Here is a 19,244-nt window from a genome sequence, read left to right as displayed (position 1 = left end):
ATTACATCTCCAATAACATTAAAAGAGAAATCCTATTTGCACATAGACTCAAATCATTCAAAAAATCTCATTTATTGTTATTTTTAGATCTTCTAACAAATTACATGTTCCCTGCAACACAGATAAATTTTCTTGTGATTAGATTTTAGCCAGCGGATGAAAAACATTTGTGTTGAATGACATTGACTGTTATCCGTTTCATTCATTCTTGTTGATTACCCAGTTGATAAATAGAAAATGTCTGTTTACCTTAAACATTATTTGAAACAATATTAGTTTCAAAGCGGTGAGTAGTACAGATTAAAAAAATAGTAAATTTAAATCATTTTATGAAAAAAAAAAATGTTTAAAGATATATTTTCACCCTGGAAAAATAATGATTAAAATTTGTTTTAATAATTTAAAGGAATATATAGTAAACTGGGTTATGTCTTTAAGACAAGGATTCTGGTTTTATGTAATAATTTTTTTATCACTTTTTGTACATTCATTATTTGTGATTGTGTGGTTTTTTTATGTTTGGGTGAGGGGAGTGGGGAAGGGGTTGGATTGAAAAAAGAGAGTTACTTTATTTATTTTAAAAAAAAACAAAAAAGTTTGATTTTATTCATCGTTTTTGTTTTTGTTTTGATTGAAAATATATCATAAAACAAATTAGAGAAGTAAGTAAATGAGTTTGTTGTGTTTTATGTGAGGAATAGAATATACAGTATACTACTCAATTACTTGATAATAATAATTTTTGTTTGTTGTTGGCTACGAAAACACAATAGGTGTGAACATATCAACAAGGATGAATAATTCATATCATACATACACTATAATTCTATTGTCGTTAAGATATCAATTCCTATCTTTCGTGTTGTTCTACTTTTCTTCTTTACTAATAATATTATTTGCTTTGTGTAAGTATGGTTAATTAATAGAGCTTTTTTGTAGTAATTGTTTTTAATTTTTTAATTTAATGGAATAAGTTATTTTTAAAATATTAATCCAATTGCTATACTACTAATGATGATGATGTAATGATGCTACATGTTTTGGGCATTTCTGATTCAAATATAAGTACTTTAGATATATAAGTCCTACCCTCAAATTTATGGCACTTAGGGGTGATCCAAGGGGTGTGCTAAGCATGCTCTTTGAGTGCATGCTTCACAGTTTAAAAAATCCTGGATACTTCTCTGGTACTTAATTGCCTTTTATATGCAAGTTAATGTTCAATATTAATTATAAATCCTATATCTAACCAAAATTTTATTCCTAAAAGATGAAATCTATGTTTTTTTTATAAATTCAAAATGTATATAATCAATGTATTTTATTTATTTGGAATTGATGGATTGGGTTTTCTGTTTAATAGGTTGATAGGTATTTGCACCTACCTACGACCTACGAAAACTGTGTTAAATTATTATGCGCTTACAGCGACATTGGCACATGCTTCTTCACTAAATTCCTTGACATATTTTTGACTGATTTTAAGTCTAGACAATTACCAACTTCACGATATGCGTAGGTCCTAGGTCATTCAAACCGAAGGCTCCCTATTAATAAATTAACAAACGATTATTACTGATGGGATGAAACTCATAGTATTCTAAGAAATTTTCTAAATTGATATATCAAAATTAATTCCAGTTTATTAAAAACTTGCATAGATTATCAATGTTAGTCGCAAAAAAAATTTCCAACTCATTTGCCACGTAAATTAAATCTTGGTTATGAAAATGTTATAAATTTATCTTGCCTAGATTATAGAATGAAACAAAATGTCATTTTCATTATTATTTTATAATTGATGAGGCTGGATACCACTATCAGTTAATTTGTATACAACATTGTAGCGTCATTACGGTTATATTAATAATGGTAATCTTGTTTATTAATGTAGATAGAAATTGATTGTCTAGCGTAGGTAACCTTCCTTGTATTGTTTTGTATGCATAAATGGCCGTTTTTTTTTATATTTTATAATCTAAAATAGAGTTACGGTAAATAAAAAAAAAGTTTCCTACAAATATTCCTAAAAAAGATGTGTGGGAGACCACTCTGCTCTACCCCCAACCCCCCACCCCCCCTAATAAAATGTAACTATTCAAAAGAATTGATTGTAATATCATTATTATGTACCAAATATACAATGTACTGTACGTCATGATAGCTTCTGCAACTGACACCATTTTCTGAATAGTGTATTGTTTTAATCACAATATACACCAAAGTCGTATCAATTGCTGTCTCTATGTTTGCTTTCTTAAAATAAAATTACCATAATGTTTGCACTGTTTTTGTGGCATCTTTTGCGGACCATACGTATATATCTGTAACAATTATTTACCCAAGTCATTATGAAAGTGTGTTATGTATACAGACTTAATACAAAGTGACAGTTAGTTTCAGTCGGTTATTGAGACATGGTGTTGAATGTTGTCTGAATCCAGACAATCCAATGATTTATCTGGAATTGCAAAATTGTATAGTAGAACCCCTATTCAGGGGAAACATTCAGGACCCAACAAATGTCCTCTGAATTGAGGTTGAAGATTTCCCCAAATCATCACAGGGTGTCCTCGTAATAGGCGTAGGTAGTTTTTAAAGCATTCCCTCTTCACTACTGGTAGTCCCCTGAATAGGGTTATACAAAGAAGGGGTTCACTCGCAAATTTAGCATTGATATCTGGGTTCATTTTCCTAACATGTTCCTACATATCATGTACAGAATTATTGAAACTAGTAAAATTAAATTCAAAATTGTATTCCGTTTGCAATCGTAGCATCCAAGAAATTTGTCAACCTCTCGGAGAAATGATGTGCATCATCCTTTTAACTACAGGCTTCTGCCTCCTCACTGACAGCCAAATTAATGTACTACATTAAACAATGTTATTATGAACATGTAGAACAACCTACTATAATGATTGCCACTGAAATATATTAGATCCTTGTTGTACTGGGCCTTTCACATATAACTTGTAAAATATAGTAATCCAAAGGATTATGTGAATTTCAATTTTCTCAAAGATTTTTTACTGTCATACATTAATAACAATAACTGTTAGATGATCTAACATTGTTATTATTCTCATCATAAATAATGTTTTTTTTTTTTAATATATATATTTAATTTAAATATTAAACAAATGGCTTTCAACAGCCACCAGATACAAACAAAAATGTCTGTATTGATTTAAATATGTTTACCATATTGTTTTTAAAAAATGACTGTAATTAACAAAAGCTTTTTTTATAACAGCTATTATTCAAATACCAGTATATTTTGTGCAGTAGAACTTCTATTAAAATTACACCTGCCCAACAAAATTTCCCTGAATATAGTTTGGCCCTTGAATAGAGGTTGGCCTTTAAATAGAGGTTGGCATTTAAATAGTGGTTGGCCTTTAAATAGAGGTTGGCATTTAAATAGAGGTTGGCTCTTGAGTAGAGCTTGGCCCTTAAATAGAGGTTGGCCCTTGAGTAGAGCTTGGCCCTTAAATAGAGGTTGGCCCTTGAATAGAGGTTGGCCCTTGAGTAGAGCTTGGCCCTTAAATAGAGGTTGGCCCTTGAGTAGAGGTTGACCCTTGAATAGAGGTTGGCCCTTAAATAGAGGTTGGCTCTTGAGTAGAGCTTGGCCCTTAAATAGAGGTTGGCCCTTGAGTAGAGGTTGACCCTTGAATAGAGGTTGTTCCTTAAATAGAGGTTGGCCCTTGAGTAGAGGTTGACCCTTGAATAGAGGTTGGCCCTTAAATAGAGGTTGGCTCTTGAGTAGAGCTTGGCCCTTAAATAGAGGTTGGCCCTTGAGTAGAGGTTGACCCTTGAATAGAGGTTGTTCCTTAAATAGAGGTTGGCTCTTGAGTAGAGGTTGGCCCTTAAATAGAGGTTGGCCCTTGAATAGAGGTTGGCCCTTGAATAGAGGTTGGCCCTTGAATAGAGGTTGGCCCTTGAATAGAGGTTGGCCCTTGAGTAGAGGTTGGCCCTTGAGTAGAGGTTGGCCCTTAAATAGAGGTGTCTCAGAAATAACGGGTGTCCCAAATGAGGAGTTCTACTGTATCTGTAATGCTTTTATTTATCTGGTAATAATATGAAGATAAATGAATTAAAATATGGCTTTGTATACTAATATCAAAGTATTTGTGATGGTAAATAATACAATTTAGGCCTATAGTGAGGAATTTTGTTTTTAATTAATGAAATTTATATTACATGAATATTAAATTTAAAATTTCCTTACAGTAATTGGCTGCAAGAAGGCATTTTCAGCTATTAATAAAGAATCCAATTTAAATTCTTTATTGACTGATTTATTTCAATTTGGCACCAGGCCAAGTTATTAACAAATTTCCAATAAATCCTATAGGCCTAAACTCACTAATAAAGTATGCTGTAGCATTCATTACCAGGCATCACCACATTTTGTGAAAACATCAGATGTTGTGGTATGGTAATGCTATTAAGGATATTTTAATTGCATGATGGAGTTCACCAAAAGAGACTATACAAAGAGATTTTGGGGTTCGAGTGTTCAAATCTTCGTTTTTCCTGAAACTAAAGAGATGTTAAATAATTAGTCCAGCTCTTTACGATGTTTTCCATTTTGTGGAAAAAAAGAACCCCAGTAAACATTTTTGTACAGGCTTGTGTGCAAGTCAATTTAGTGTTGTTATAGGTCTTCATCACTTAATCAACAACAAATAACAACTTGATTTGTTTGCATAGATGTGATGGCAATGGAAATCTATACAAACCTGACTTGTACACATGCATTGATATGCAAAACATGACGCACAGAAATTAAAAAGAAATTCATTATACCCTGTTGCTTCATCAATAGTCTCCTGACACTTCATGCAATTAAAATGTCCCTATTTATAGAGTGCACCTGTATTCAAATATTGAATGTTTATGAGTGCAATGGTACAAATAATTTCATGAAAGATGAAATTCTATTTCCAAGTTCATCTTTCATGCAATTATTTGTACCATTGCACACATATTTCAATCGTCCAATCAAATAACAGGACTTTAGTTAGGTGTTATATGAAATGTACTAATATTTGTTGTATTTGTTATAATTCACTGTATATATACTTCTCTTCACTTCTTCTTCAATGTAGTCAGATTCCGAGTTCGGTCAAACATACAGAAAGGATATCTTTGGTCATCTTGGTATCGCACCACATCCTGTAAGAGTTCTTTTTTGTCTTCTAAAATATCTTCATTCTAACACAATTTTTTTCAAGCTATTCCATCAAGATTTCTCAAAAAATAAAAATGTGGTTAAACTTCAGGTACAAAAGTATATTCATACTCCAATAAATGAAAAAAATACCATCGTGGATGTTTGTATTTTAAAGTTGAATAGAATTAATATTTTCATGAGGTGAAGGATTATACACCCAGACTAATAGAGCAGTCAGGCTTTCAGTGAGTGAAAATATTATTCCCATTCAATGAATATAAAATATAACTTTATATTATTTTACAAACCTATCCTTAAGTAAATTATTTTATTCAATTGATCCGGCATTTCACTCTTGAAACGATTGTTGTCGAATGCTCTCTGAAATTTGCCATGAGGTGGATCCCTTAAGCTTGGTTCCCACGTGAACTCAACACAGTGTTTGTGATTGGTCAACTCAATTGCATTGTGCCTACATTGTTGTGTACAAGTGAGAACCAAGCTTTACAGATTGGTTGTGCATTATTCACCAACCAATCGCGTCGCTCAAAGTATTTACAAATAGCAAAACTTGGAAGAAAATAATGCATGGTACGTCGAGATACTAAAAATCGACCAAACAAATGACAACGATACAAAAAGTCATTTTATCAAATGTCATGGATACAAACAAATCAGCCAATCAAATGGCAAGTATACAAATAATCAGCCAATCAAATGGCAAAGATACAAAAAGTCAGCCAATCAAATGGCAAGGATACAAAAAGTCAGCCAATCAAATGGCAATTAGACAAAAAATTAGCCAATCAAATGATCAAAGGATACCCACATATTTGGAGTTTACAGTACTTTCATACTTGAAGTTGAACAACCTTTTCTCACACTTTTTTTATTCTCTTGGGAATGATTTGCAGTGATTTTTTAAACATAAATGTTTTATGTGTGTTTGTACTGCCTGCATGTATGCTGTACCAAATGTGTGTGTGTGCATTGCTGTGTGTTTGATATTCTTATGTTCTTTTAAACATTTTCATTTTATTTCAACTACACTTAATGAAAGTGGTCCATTGGTTATCCTCAGAACAATACAATTTATACATTACATGTTTATTATTTAATTTCAATATGTAACAAATATTATAAATTTAAATTAAATCAAACAAGAATTATTTAAAAGTATGGTATTTCTTTTATTTTATTTATTTTTCCATACACATTTTATGTATGTATTGTTTATTTTTGTCACAAATAAATTCATCATTTTGCATACTGTATTCAAATTTATCATCTTCATTATTATTTTTCTTTTTTGTTTTTTTTTTATTGTTGATTCAATTATCCTTGGTATATAAAAATATTTTGCATGCGGTATGTTCTGCTTTTACTTATCAGAGAGTTGTATGCAGTGGACATTTTGTGATTTTTTTTTCGTTTTGGTAATTAAAAAAAAATAATAATGATCATGAAAGATATAAGATGTTTTCTTGTGATACTGAAGTGAAGTTTCTTGTGATACTGAAGTGAAGTTTCTTGTTTTGGTAAAAGTTTGAAAATAATATTTGATTTTACCATACCCAACCCAGTAATTTAAGAATAGTAATGTAATTTGTGTGTTGTTTGAGGAAAATGTGCCGTGGGTTTTTTGATGTGGGGTAGTTTTTGTTGTGCCTCCTAGTATATCCTTCAAGGTGATTGTATGGTACTGTATCTCAAAATCTCCTCCTGGATAATTGTGCATTCCACCTCCCAATAATTATAGTGTATCCCAATATGTCCTCCCGGATAATTGTGTATCCCAAAATATCCTCCCAAATAGTTGTGATATTCAAGTATCTCCTTCAGGATAATTGTGTATTTCAATATCTCCTCCTGGATAATTGTGTATTTCAATATCTCCTCCCGGTTAATTGTGTATCCCAAAATATCCTCCCAAATAGTTGTGATATTCAAGTATCTCCTCCCGGATAATTGGTTTATCCCAGTATCTCCTTCCTGAAAATTGGTGTATCCCAATATCTCCTCCCGGATAATTGTAGTGTTCCAAATCGTTATTCCATGTAATTTTAGTTTTTAATTATCTCAGTATCTGTCAGGTAACTTTATCCCTGCATCTCCTTCCGGGTTTTTCCTAATTACTTTTCCATTATTTTTTTTCTATTTATATTCCCCTTTTTTCACATACCTTTAAATCCACCTTGATTGTAAAATTTCTCCATTGTCTTAATAGTAATATTAAAAGTACAGTATTGCCCTGCAATTTTAAAAAATATAAATTTTATTTTTTTAATTAAAAGTTCTTAAAATCTTTATAATGTAAAATTATAACAAATTTTGTTTACAACTTTTGGTTGGAATATTCCAAAGGATTTTAATTTGTCTTAAACAGTGTTTTTTGTACTGTAATTATAATGTTTCTTCTCCATAATAAAGGAATTGATTTATTGTTTTCCTCTCTTCTCTCCTTTCTAACTAGTCGCTTGACCATGGTCAAGAATATAAATTCAGAAAAGATATTTTTGGCCATCTCGGAATTACCCCACCAGCAGTAAGACTTTTCGAAATTTTTTTTTTCTTAATCTTTTTTTTTTCCATAATTAAATACTAATATTAGAGTAAGAGGTTTATATATATATATATATGGATTCATCTTTTTAAATTTGTTTAAGTTCTTAAATGGTCTCCAAGTTTAAGATTTCTATTATTTATTATATAATCTAAACCATTGCAAATGATAGTAACCCCAATTATTTTCGGCAAGTACAATGAAATGTTAATTTAAATTCTTTTGATATAAAATTAAGAAAACAATATATATATATTGTTTTCATAATTGTTTGGCTTCATTGCTGTCGAAAAATAAGTTGGGCTATCATCATCATGTTGTTAGAAAGGTTTATAAAATAATAGAAAATCCGGAGCTACTCTTTAAACCATCTAGTTCTGTACTGTAGTTCTCATATTGCAAATGCATGAAATATAACATAAAAATAAAATTCACCAATTGCCTGAATGAAATGAAATGAATATGAATAACAAAAATGTAACAGTAGCAAAAAATTAATATTGATTATTGCATGCCATGTGATCCTCAATCATCCAATCAAATGACAAGAATTTGTTTAGTGTGTATATTGGGTATTTAATGTACATTCTGTATATTCCAATAAATGTGAAAATAATCTATATCTATCTAAAACTTGTGTTCAGACCAGAGTGATTTTATCTCTGTAAAATTAAGTTAAAAGGTTTTCTGCTTACTTTTTTGTGTTGAGATTAAATACTTTTTGAATTTTCCTGTGGCCTAGATTTTTTTTCAGCCAACCGGAGGCAGAGTTGCCTAATTTCAAAATTAATACATGGCCTTTATTTCAGACATTACTGAACTGAAGCCATGTTTTTATACCATATTTTTTGGTCATGAGCATTAAAGAAACATGCTACAGAAAAAGTTTTTGTTATTCTAAATTCAATACATCGTTTAGTAATTTTTTGTGGAAAATAAAAAGTCTAGCGATTTATATTTCAGAAATTGTTAAACATTTTATTTTACTTATAGTAATGATGTTTGTATTTAATATAGTTTTTTATTAAGCATGCATGGTAGAATTAAAAATTAATATTTTATATTAGTTTATACAAATTTAATTATGTAGATAAGTTAATTAATACTTCAATAATATTAGAACCTAATAATCTGATATCTTCTCACCAATTAGTAGTAATGTGACTCAAATTGCATTAAATTAAGCCTATAGTTGGGTCACAAGTTTGTAGCACTCACTCGTAACATCGTTAATGAAATTGCATGTAATTGTATTCTATTAACATAGAAATATTAAATGCAATCTAACAAAAACACAATACCACCGTTTTTTATTAATAATATTTATGAATCTAATAGTTTACAATTTTTTTTTTTTGTGTTATAAAATCAAAATTATATTTAAGGATTTATTTCATTTTTTTTTTTTTTGTGGTTTTTATATTACATGGTATAGTTTGGGTAAATGTTAATTACATTAAGGATTTTTATTATAATAATAAATTTAATATCTTGGTTTTCTTGGTATATAGGTTATTTGGAAGTATTACTATGATATTCAAATTAAAACTTTGAGCTCTTTAATATTATATCTTATTACAAATTTCTTTTAAAATAAGTTTTTAAAAAAATCAATATTCATGGTTTTAATAATTGGCTTTACATTGGGATCTGCCTTAGCGATTATCTACTGAAGAAAAAAGTATTATTCTTGCCTAGATTATAGATGTGAAATCAATATAATATATTGGGTTTTTTTTCACAACATGTTGAGGCAAAACAACCAAAAAACATGAACAGTATAATGAATGAACATAAATATTTTCTAAATGGCATAGATTACAGAGGGCGCTCAGACCTACGTAATGAGAACGCTTTTTTGCAAGCAGCTAGTTTGCTTAATGGTTAATGTTAATGAAAGCTGACACCCGGGTTTTAAACTCATATGCCGTTTTTATTAGAGCTGAGTAGGTTTGCTATGTTGATAGTTATTTGGTAGATAAAGCTATCTTGCGATTCTTACATGAAAATAATTATGTTCATCCGTTATTTATGATTTTTCCATAACATGTTGAGAAAAAAATAATGCGTGCAGACCACCTTCCTCTACTCCAAATCATCAATTAGTCTTGCTGTGCTGTGGAATATATATTATACTTATGTTTTTCCTATGATGTTTTTCTATACCGTCTTTTATATCATTTTCTTCATTTCTTTGGATTATGTCGATTTTTTTCATTTCAGATATCCTTTTTTAATCTTGTTCTTTATGAAAACAGACAAACTTTAAGAATTAACAATTTTGTGGGCCTAAAAAAATTCTTCAAAATCTTTATGGTTTCAAATCAAGCTATATAGCATTTTAGTTTAGTAAATACAATTGCACATTTGAAATTGATTGCTGTCCAAATCCAAAATAAAAAGGCTGAAAAATATGAGCCACACTACAACGATGGTACTTACATTCTTAAACCTTATAATTTAATTTGAAAATATTCAATATTATTAAAATATCGTTATAAGTTTGGTATAAACATCAAGCAAAAACATATCGTCATTATTGAACCACCGATCTTTATTTTTTTTCAATTTCTAGAAATTTTAAATTCAGATGAAATAAACACAAAGGCAAGGACACAAATTGCAATATTATAAATTAGATTTTTAAATAAAATTGATTCCTTATGCAGAAAAACCATTTTTTTTCAAATTGGAAAATGTTAATAATACTGTATATAAATATTATAAATATGAATTTATTAATAAGATAGGTGTGCTGTAGTTTTGTATTTAATAATTTTTTCTTCTGTTTTTATTTTTACCACATTAATTTGAGAGGATGTTCAATTAATTTAAAAGATTACATTGCAGAATACAAGTATAATCCATAAAACATGAACAATTACTTTATAAATAGGAAGTTTGTCTGTTTTCTTAGCATGTAGTACAATATCTGTCTTACATTTCAGCAACAATATCATAGAAAAGACATCTTCACCCATCTTGGTATGTCGACAATTTCCATCGCTTCATTGCCAGTCCCAGAAAGCAACTCCCCCGCAGTTAGGAGAGTCTCACTCCCTGTTCTGAACTTTTCCAGCAATTCGTCCCCTAAGGTTTGTACCGATAGCTCCTCAAACAATACAAAAAAACAAAAAAATCTAACAGCACCGGATGTTCTCATGATAACATATCTTATCATTCGCAACTCGCCATATAGCACTTTACATTTTAAAGATACTACGTAGCCGTGGGGAAAAATATCCTGGCTTCTTGTTGAAATGGCAGTGAGTTTTAGATCCGTGACAACTAGTAAATCTACAACCATGTATTAACTATATTTAAATTCTACAAAAGCTTGGTTCCCACTAGGATGCAACATAAGGATATAAGAGTAATACAAGTAATTTGACCAATCATGATGGGCGGTGGCATTTTTCAAATTTTCACTGCTCTTACGTCCCTGCATTGTATTCTGAGAACCAAGCTTTATTGATTTTTTTTTTATAAAAGCCAAAAAATGCATTGATTACAGCCTTTAAAAAGTTTCCCAATATTTTCCAAGTTGGAACATCTGGCTAGATGAGCAAAGGACCAACAGAAAGTAGGCCTAACACTCGTAAAATAGGCACATTTTTATTCAATTGATGTCTAAATTTTCTTCATTGTGATTGGTCAGTATTTTTTGTGTTAACAGAATTTTGTTAGATTTTATGTCCTAGGATTACACATACTCTATGCATCATGTTACGACGTCATCAAACTTTTCTTTAGAATTAATTGTCACAGATCTAAAACTCAAGTCATTCTTCAGTTCCAACTAAATTTACGCTTTAAATATCTACTGCAAATCGCCCTCAATGCTTATACTTCCTACGGCTATGAATAGTTGCTTGGGATTGATTTTTCATATTAGTGCATCTGGTAGCTTAAAATCAATAATGAAATTTGACTTTTGCTATTATATTATCAAAAAGCACATCTTGATATGTTTATAAAATGTTGCTTTTTTTTTAGTGTTGTCTGCTCTAAAGCATAAAAAATATATAATAAAATCACTTTTTACAAGCAAAATTGTGTTATTTTCAAAAACTTATATATGAATTAAAGATGTTTTTTTCATGTGGTATGTTTAGTTACATACCTATCTTTCCAGGTACTTCAACCCTAGCCTAGAATATCCAGACTTTTGATATCCAGAGTAATGTTAATAACATTTATTGTGAAATATTTTAGACTTTAAAATCCAGACATAAAAACATGAAATACTGATTGCTTAAATTGAGATACAAAACATTGTCATGTTTTAATTTATTATGATGTTTTCATTACTGTTTTTGTACAAATTATGTTTACTTTTGTTTTTCTATTGTCAATTTCATTTTTCGTTAAATTCAAAGATTTGTTTTTTCTGCACTTTCTCACAGCATGCCAACACTTTTTATTTTCCACTGCACAAAGTAGTCATATAGTTTAATAATTTTGTATCATAGGCTGTTTTAGTTAATACTAAAGTATTGCGCTGGTTAAAATTTAATAAATGCCCAAATAGTTTACAAAATATTTTATATTGGAAAATATTTATCTATGGCAAGGTTTGAGATTTAATATTTTGATATTGATATTTCTAAAATATTGTTTTTTAGAAATGTTGTTTATCCATGCATTAAAACTACAGTATTTCTTACGTTATCCATGTGAAAGCCTACCTTATTTGTTGGGTCTCTAAACCCATCATTTAAGTATGTACCTTTCCAAAATTAAATTGTACACAAATGTTACAATTACGTACAAATTTTGAAGCTTTTTCTGTTTTACCTCTTTGTATAAAATCTTGTTAACTAAAAAATTTTATTTTGAAAAAAAAAAAGAATTGTAATAAATTTTAAAAAAAGTAGTGCGAACTGCTCAGTGTCCTACTGCGTAAATCGGTTTAATTGACAGGTTTGTATTTTGGTGGACTAATATTTTAGAGCGATTCCTAATAAAACTAATGCACATATTTTCAATAATTTTTTTTCCATTTGGTAAAATAATAACTAACTTCTAAATTTAAAAAAAAATACTTTGCATGTGGTTAGATTTTAGAAAACTTAATCGACTAATTTAATATGGGATAATTAACAAATTTACACTTGATTCAGAAGAAATAGTAAGTATGTAACATCGTGCTGATAATATATTCTTTGATTTTTAAAATGAATAAATTTATTTAAATTGATTTAATGCTACTTGTTTAAATTTATTCTAATTTAAAATTTGTTTTGCCAATAGCAAAGTGATGGAAAATGACAATCAAAATGATTTAATTCATCTTTTGTAAAAAATATATGGTTAGAATATTACCAGAGATTGCATTTTTGTATTTTTATGCATTTTAATTGAAATTATGATATATTTTTTTATGTAAAAATCTGCTAACAATATTCATTCCTGTTGCATTGCTATGGCATAACTGACAACTATTTTGATGATTTTTAAAAAAATAGTCCACTAACTCCCTATGTTAATAAGAATTATGAATTGAATTTTCAGGAAGTTAAGGATATTCGCCTTATAGAGCTGGAGGACAAGCTTCAGCTTTATATGGAAGAAGGTCTTCCGGAATTTCCGGCATTGCTCTCATTCAACCGGAAAAAAGAAGACATTTCAGGACTTTTAGAACTTGTAAGAAAATTGCAAAATTATCAATGTATTATTTTTTTACTGTTATCCTGATGAAAGCATTGACTGAAACTTCAATAAGCTTTTCAAAACTACATACCAGAAAGTTTATTCGTCTCCGTAAAAATACAAGACGAATAAATGTTTGTTTTTTTCTGATGACAATGAAAGCTGTTTAAGACTTCTTACGGTGTACCGCACTTTATATAAACCATAGACATGGAAAACTAGTCAATGCAGTGATTCCAATAGAACAGGGACCATTGTATCTGTTGATATATTGCCCGAAAGCTCTGCTAACTTTTCTGGCTGTTTTACTTTATCGTTTTGCTTTTCGCTTTTTTTTGTATCTCCATTGAGATCCAGCCACTGATACCCACAGCATTGTCATTTTTTCAGTAATTTGCCTTTGGATTTATATATATATTTAGTATATAAAAATATTGTTAATGCAAAAGTTACTAACAAAAAGAAAAAAAATTGACATTTCGATACCGAAACGTTGAAATTACTTAGTAAACGTCTTTTAATTTGTAATTTATATAGAAATAATCTAAAATATGGACAACCATAGACACACTAAGAACTAGGTGACCATGATGTGATGTCAACAGGACAGAGACTCTAAAAAATGTCCACTATCTGTTCAATTTAGAATATAAAAATAATAACAGAAACCTGATGAAGAACAATATAATATATATATATATATATAATATAAATATAATTTTTTTTTTTCACAATTCAAGTTGAAGGTGCCAATCTAGTTCTATATCCATCTAGATAACAAAAATATTTATATATATCACTATAGCAACAATAAAATATACAATAATAATTTGAATCCTCCAATGAGGGCATAAAAGGATTTGCAGCAATTGAAAAATTATTTCAGATTACAGAATCTCATTTGAGATCAATGACACTTCTCGATTTGGCTCAACTGTGGCTATTCTAATTGACACGCATCATTAATTTTTAGATGCATTAGTGTAGCTCGTTGAGAAGAGCCTGGCTGAGTAATTTGTAGATATTCTTTTGTTTATCTTATCTGTAACTTTAAATAATATAAGTGTATAGCTTGATGAATTAGCTAGCTAGTATTGCAATGAATTTAATTTTTAGAAATTTAGGCAACCTTTCAAGAAAAGTATGAGGTCAATCTCTCTGCCGTTTCTTTTTTGGTGGACATTTTTAAGATTCTTAATTTCTAAATTTAAGGAGGAGAGTTGGAAAGAGATTTATAGTGGAGACCCAACAGCGTTAACCAAACAACAACGAGATCAACAAGAAGCCATGTGGGAAATTATATTTACCGAGGCATCGTACCTTAAGAAATTGAACATTATTGTGGATGTAAGTGTTGTCTTTAACATCCTTCATGAATTTCTTCTCACAATCACAGAAAAATATGAATATTCTGAACGATGCAGGCAGTGTGCATAAAGGTGTCTAAAACTTAAAGATATATTGTCCCCCAAAAACATGAAAAATGAAGATTAATTAAATCAGACTTTTAATATGTTATTGTGTAGTTTTAATAAAGTTAATCACTTCAGTAGAAAAAAAACTTATAAAATGACAAATGGTTAAATTCAACCAAAAACCCATTGGCTGGCAGCCAATTTGACCATTTTTTGCTATAAATTACAGTTTTTTCAGGTAAATACCTTTTTTTTTTCGATCCAATTTTTGGTCAAAGTGGATAACTATTTTGTTACATTAAAATGGCATATTCAACAAAAATTTTGTTAAGAATTATTTTTTCAGGGGGACAATACATCTTTAAGGTTTCTAAAGCTCTGTCTACAAACTAGTTTGACAAAAAGGTGCGATGTGCCCAAATATGGTAGTGATATGATATCATTGTGTCCATATACGGGTACATCACATTGTTTTGTCACATAAAGTTTGATAAGTTTAAGTGACATGTATGTTTCACCTAACTATAATATTCATTAACCATATCTTAAATTTTAAATAACTGAAAATATGAAGTTAAAGTAACATAATTGTCTTTTTTTTTAACTTTTAGCTTTTTTTATCAGTTCTTCTAAATGTACAACAGCATTTAATTTTGTGCGAGGTAAGTTTTGAGGGTTTTTTCTGACCAAAATTAATTGATTTATTGTTAATAAATAAACTTATCTTCAAGTCATAATACGGCCATACTGCGTTGAAACACCAGTTCTCGTCATATCACAGAAGTTCAGCAATGGGAATATTATTTCAGGTGCCATAGAGTAATGATGTAATGATAATCACATTGGACTAGCATGTGATAGGCATGAGCTGAACTTAGTACATTCGCTATTCAAAAAAAGTAGGATATTGTCTCCCGGTTTGCTGATCTGGTAGGCGCTGCACTGCTGGCTACTGTGGGTCCATAGAGGGCTTAATCCGAATTTCCTCAGTTTTCAATTAAGCTCTATGATGAAATTACTATACCTTCATCTTTTAATTTGTTTTTTATTTCCTATTATTCGATTATAAATCATCCTAAACCATCATACACTACACCCATAACTTTATTTTCACAATGGTTAGAGTATTTGAAGATTTCAAAACTCTCCTTTTTTCATTACATTTTGTATTGAAATGCATAATATTTCTTTAGCTTTGAGATTTCGTTGTTGTTTTATTTTCTCAGATCGATTCAGAGAAGTTATTCAGTAATATACGAGATATTCAGGATTTGCATATTAAATTTTACAAAGAGTGTCTTCATGATGTACTCCTAAATGCCAGAACAGCAAAAAGTCTTCTCTCCCCCGTCGACATTGCCAAAGCCTTTGAAACAGTAAGAGTTGCATTCAAAATCTTCCATACGAGATATTAAATAGCACCCCCTTTGTATTCTTTTAACAATAATTTTAAGTAGTGAGCCCTCTCTCTCCAAATATAGTTTTTCCTGATATATTATATTTCACTCAGTTTCCTATTATTACTACTGTTACTGACATTTTTTCTGAAATAATAATTAAATCATGTTCTCATTCTATTCATAGTTCCAGGAACGCTTTTACCCATATAATAAATTTTGCAGAGAAGAAGAAAAATGTTTGCACTATCACAGGGAAAAACAAAAAGAGAATGACGCATTTAAACTGTTCGTAGACGTAAGTAATTTACATTGAAATCAGCAGAAAGAGCAATATGCAATAGACAACAGTAATAAAAATATATTATCTATGTTATTCCTTATGACCATTTACACAACGCGGAGCTGATGGGCGGTTTCCACTCATGATAGATACAGATTCTACGTGGGGCAACCTACATGGTTTTCCGCTTACCGTTGCCACTTGTCTGTGTAAACTGGTCTTACGGCAGTACATGGCCTTTTTAGGGATGTCCCTTGAATAGATGTTAAAACATGTATTAACACCTTGCTTATATCACAGGAAAGTTTCATATTAATAGGGCAGTGTCCTGAATAAGGGTTAGCCGTTTTGTTACAATATACATTTTCCCTCGTTCGTTTCACAGGAAAGTTTACCCTAAATACTGTAATAGAGTAGAGAATATTCATATCTGCTTGTAGCCATTTGCAACTTGTTTTTGTTTTTTCACAGTGGTGTGAACAGCATACAAAAAGTGAGAGGCGGTCCTTAGCCGAGTTACTTGTATCACCTATGCAAAGGTTAACAAAGTATCCACTGTTGTTAGGTGCTGTCGGCAAGAAGGAAGAGGACCAAGATGTGCAGGATCTGGTGAAGCAAAGGGTAAAAATGATTTGATGATTAACAAGATTTGATGATTAGAAAGATTAGAAAAGATTTGATGATTAGAAATGATTTGAAAGACTTGATGATTAGAAATGATTTGAAAGAATTGATGATTTGAAAGATTTGAAGATTAGAAAAGATTTGGTGATTAAAAATGATTTGAAAGATTTGAAGATTAGAAAAGATTTGATGATTAGAAATGATTTGAAAGATTTAAAGATTAGATTGATTTGATGGTTAAAATGAATTTATAAAATAATGATTTGAAAGAAATGATGATTTGATGATTTAGAAAGATTTGAAAATTTGATGAATAAACTGATTTGATGATTAGAATTTAAAATAAATTGATGATTAAATGATTTTAAATATTTGATTATTTTTTTATGAAAGATTTGATGATTTGAAAAACTTGATAATTAGAAAGATTTGATGATTTGAAAGATTTGACGATTAGAAAAATTGGATAAGGAGAATTTTAAGATTTAAAAACAATAATAAGCAATCAGTATTACTTTTCCAGGGCACTATTTATATTAAGAAGTATATATAATATAAAATATAGATGGTGTGATACTGTAATTGCCTTGGGAAATTTAGTTTAATAAACTTTAGTCATTTTCTCATAATACATATGATATTAAACAACATTTTCTTCTCAAGGAGACAGAAGTAGGTTCGTTCATCCGATCTGTAAACCACGAAGTCCGCAAGGATCACGAGTTAGAACGTCTTGAAGAAGTCGCCTCAAGAATCGAGTCATGCGATATCGTTGACTCATGCAATACTGATGAGTTGACTCAGGTAACATATGCAAATTAACAGGCATTAAACAAAATCTAAACCGCTTGTGATATACTGAATATTAGTCTACTAATTTATACAATAAAGATGAGGAAACCTGTGAAAATGAGAAAAAGTCACCCCAATTGAGATTTGAACCTGGAACCTTCTGCTTGATATGCAGATTTCCTAACCATTAGACACTGGGGCTTTCATGGTATTGTTCAAACTCGATTGGATAGCGACTCTAACACCCTTAGCATGGTACGGCAGAACAGCTCTAGTAATTGGATTGGTATCAATCTCAGACCGAAGGAACCTAAATTTATCGCAGAAATGGATTTGGTACTAAACATGCATATAGTATATCCTTCACATCTTCACAAATTGTTAGAACTTGTAACAATTTTGACCAAGAGGAATTATAGTTGGGCACTATTTGATTACTATGATTTACCAGAGCAATTACACATGCATATACTGTAGTACTGAATCGGGACATCTTTAAACAAAAAACGCAGCCTCTAGTTGGTGTGTTTTTCTCAACATTTCACAAGGGACCCCTGTGAAATCTCTAAAGATTTTCCTCAAAATTGTTTTCACACTATGCAAACTTGGTTACAATTTGTTTTTTTTAGTTGATGCTTTCAATTTGCCTAGTAGAAAACAGGCTTAATTAAGTAAAACATGGCTAGTTTTATATATCACATAATAAAGTGTGTAAATCTCTATACATAGAGAGGCTAAAATAAATATAATAAAATATTTCTTTATCTTATGTAGTTGTTGGCACTGAAAGCCTTAAATCTGAAGTCAGCTATGCCAAATGCAATGCCAGACCAAGTAAGATGGTTGATTCTTGAGGGACCATTGAAGATAAAAGACCAGGAAAACAAAAAGGTATAAATAATACATACTTACTTACTTGTTTTCATAGCTATCCCCATTGTTGGGGACATTTCGCCGTCATTGACATTATGTTGACATAGCACAACAATGAGAGACGTTAATTTTGATGAGAAGGTCATGGAACACTAATTAATTTTAAAAACAATTAAAATCGTGGGACCTGTAACCCTTGGTAGGGACCCTGACGGGTACTCTCCCTCCGGGTCAAAGGGATCCCGAAACTCATCGGTGGGCAGGGGCGCTCATCTCGCTGTTCAGGACTATTCCTGATGATTACCCAATACAAGTTCTTGATTTCACGTACGTTGATACTGTACATTTAATAATGCAACATAGAGGTAGTAATGTACAGTGGCGTAACGTCTATGAGCACTCACTGGCTAATAGGGGGCCCCTGAGCAGTGCCTAGAGGAAAAAAACGCATTAAAATATGTCAAAA

The 19,244-nt window shown here is 30.3% G+C and overlaps 1 protein-coding gene across 3 annotated transcripts in view; it reads left to right on the top strand.

Moving 5' to 3' along the window:
- Positions 1-19,244, top strand: part of LOC144836156 (pleckstrin homology domain-containing family G member 5-like) — a 78,393-nt gene that overhangs the window by 55,114 nt on the left and 4,035 nt on the right. For all 3 annotated transcript variants that reach the window (XM_078691369.1, XM_078691368.1, XM_078691367.1), the window contains 11 exons: positions 5,115-5,183; positions 7,653-7,724; positions 10,691-10,837; positions 13,257-13,388; positions 14,607-14,741; positions 15,421-15,471; positions 16,036-16,185; positions 16,394-16,504; positions 16,961-17,110; positions 17,777-17,917; positions 18,680-18,796. In XM_078691369.1, coding sequence (XP_078547495.1) covers positions 5,115-5,183; positions 7,653-7,724; positions 10,691-10,837; positions 13,257-13,388; positions 14,607-14,741; positions 15,421-15,471; positions 16,036-16,185; positions 16,394-16,504; positions 16,961-17,110; positions 17,777-17,917; positions 18,680-18,796 — 1,275 coding nt within the window. The remainder of the gene's footprint in view (positions 1-5,114; positions 5,184-7,652; positions 7,725-10,690; positions 10,838-13,256; positions 13,389-14,606; positions 14,742-15,420; positions 15,472-16,035; positions 16,186-16,393; positions 16,505-16,960; positions 17,111-17,776; positions 17,918-18,679; positions 18,797-19,244) is intronic.

This window comes from Antedon bifida, chromosome 2 (assembly GCF_963402885.1).
Source record: "Antedon bifida chromosome 2, ecAntBifi1.1, whole genome shotgun sequence".
NCBI classification, from domain to species: domain Eukaryota; kingdom Metazoa; phylum Echinodermata; class Crinoidea; order Comatulida; family Antedonidae; genus Antedon; species Antedon bifida.
Note: the sequence above shows the minus strand (reverse complement) of the source record. Positions and strands in the feature narration are given on the sequence as shown.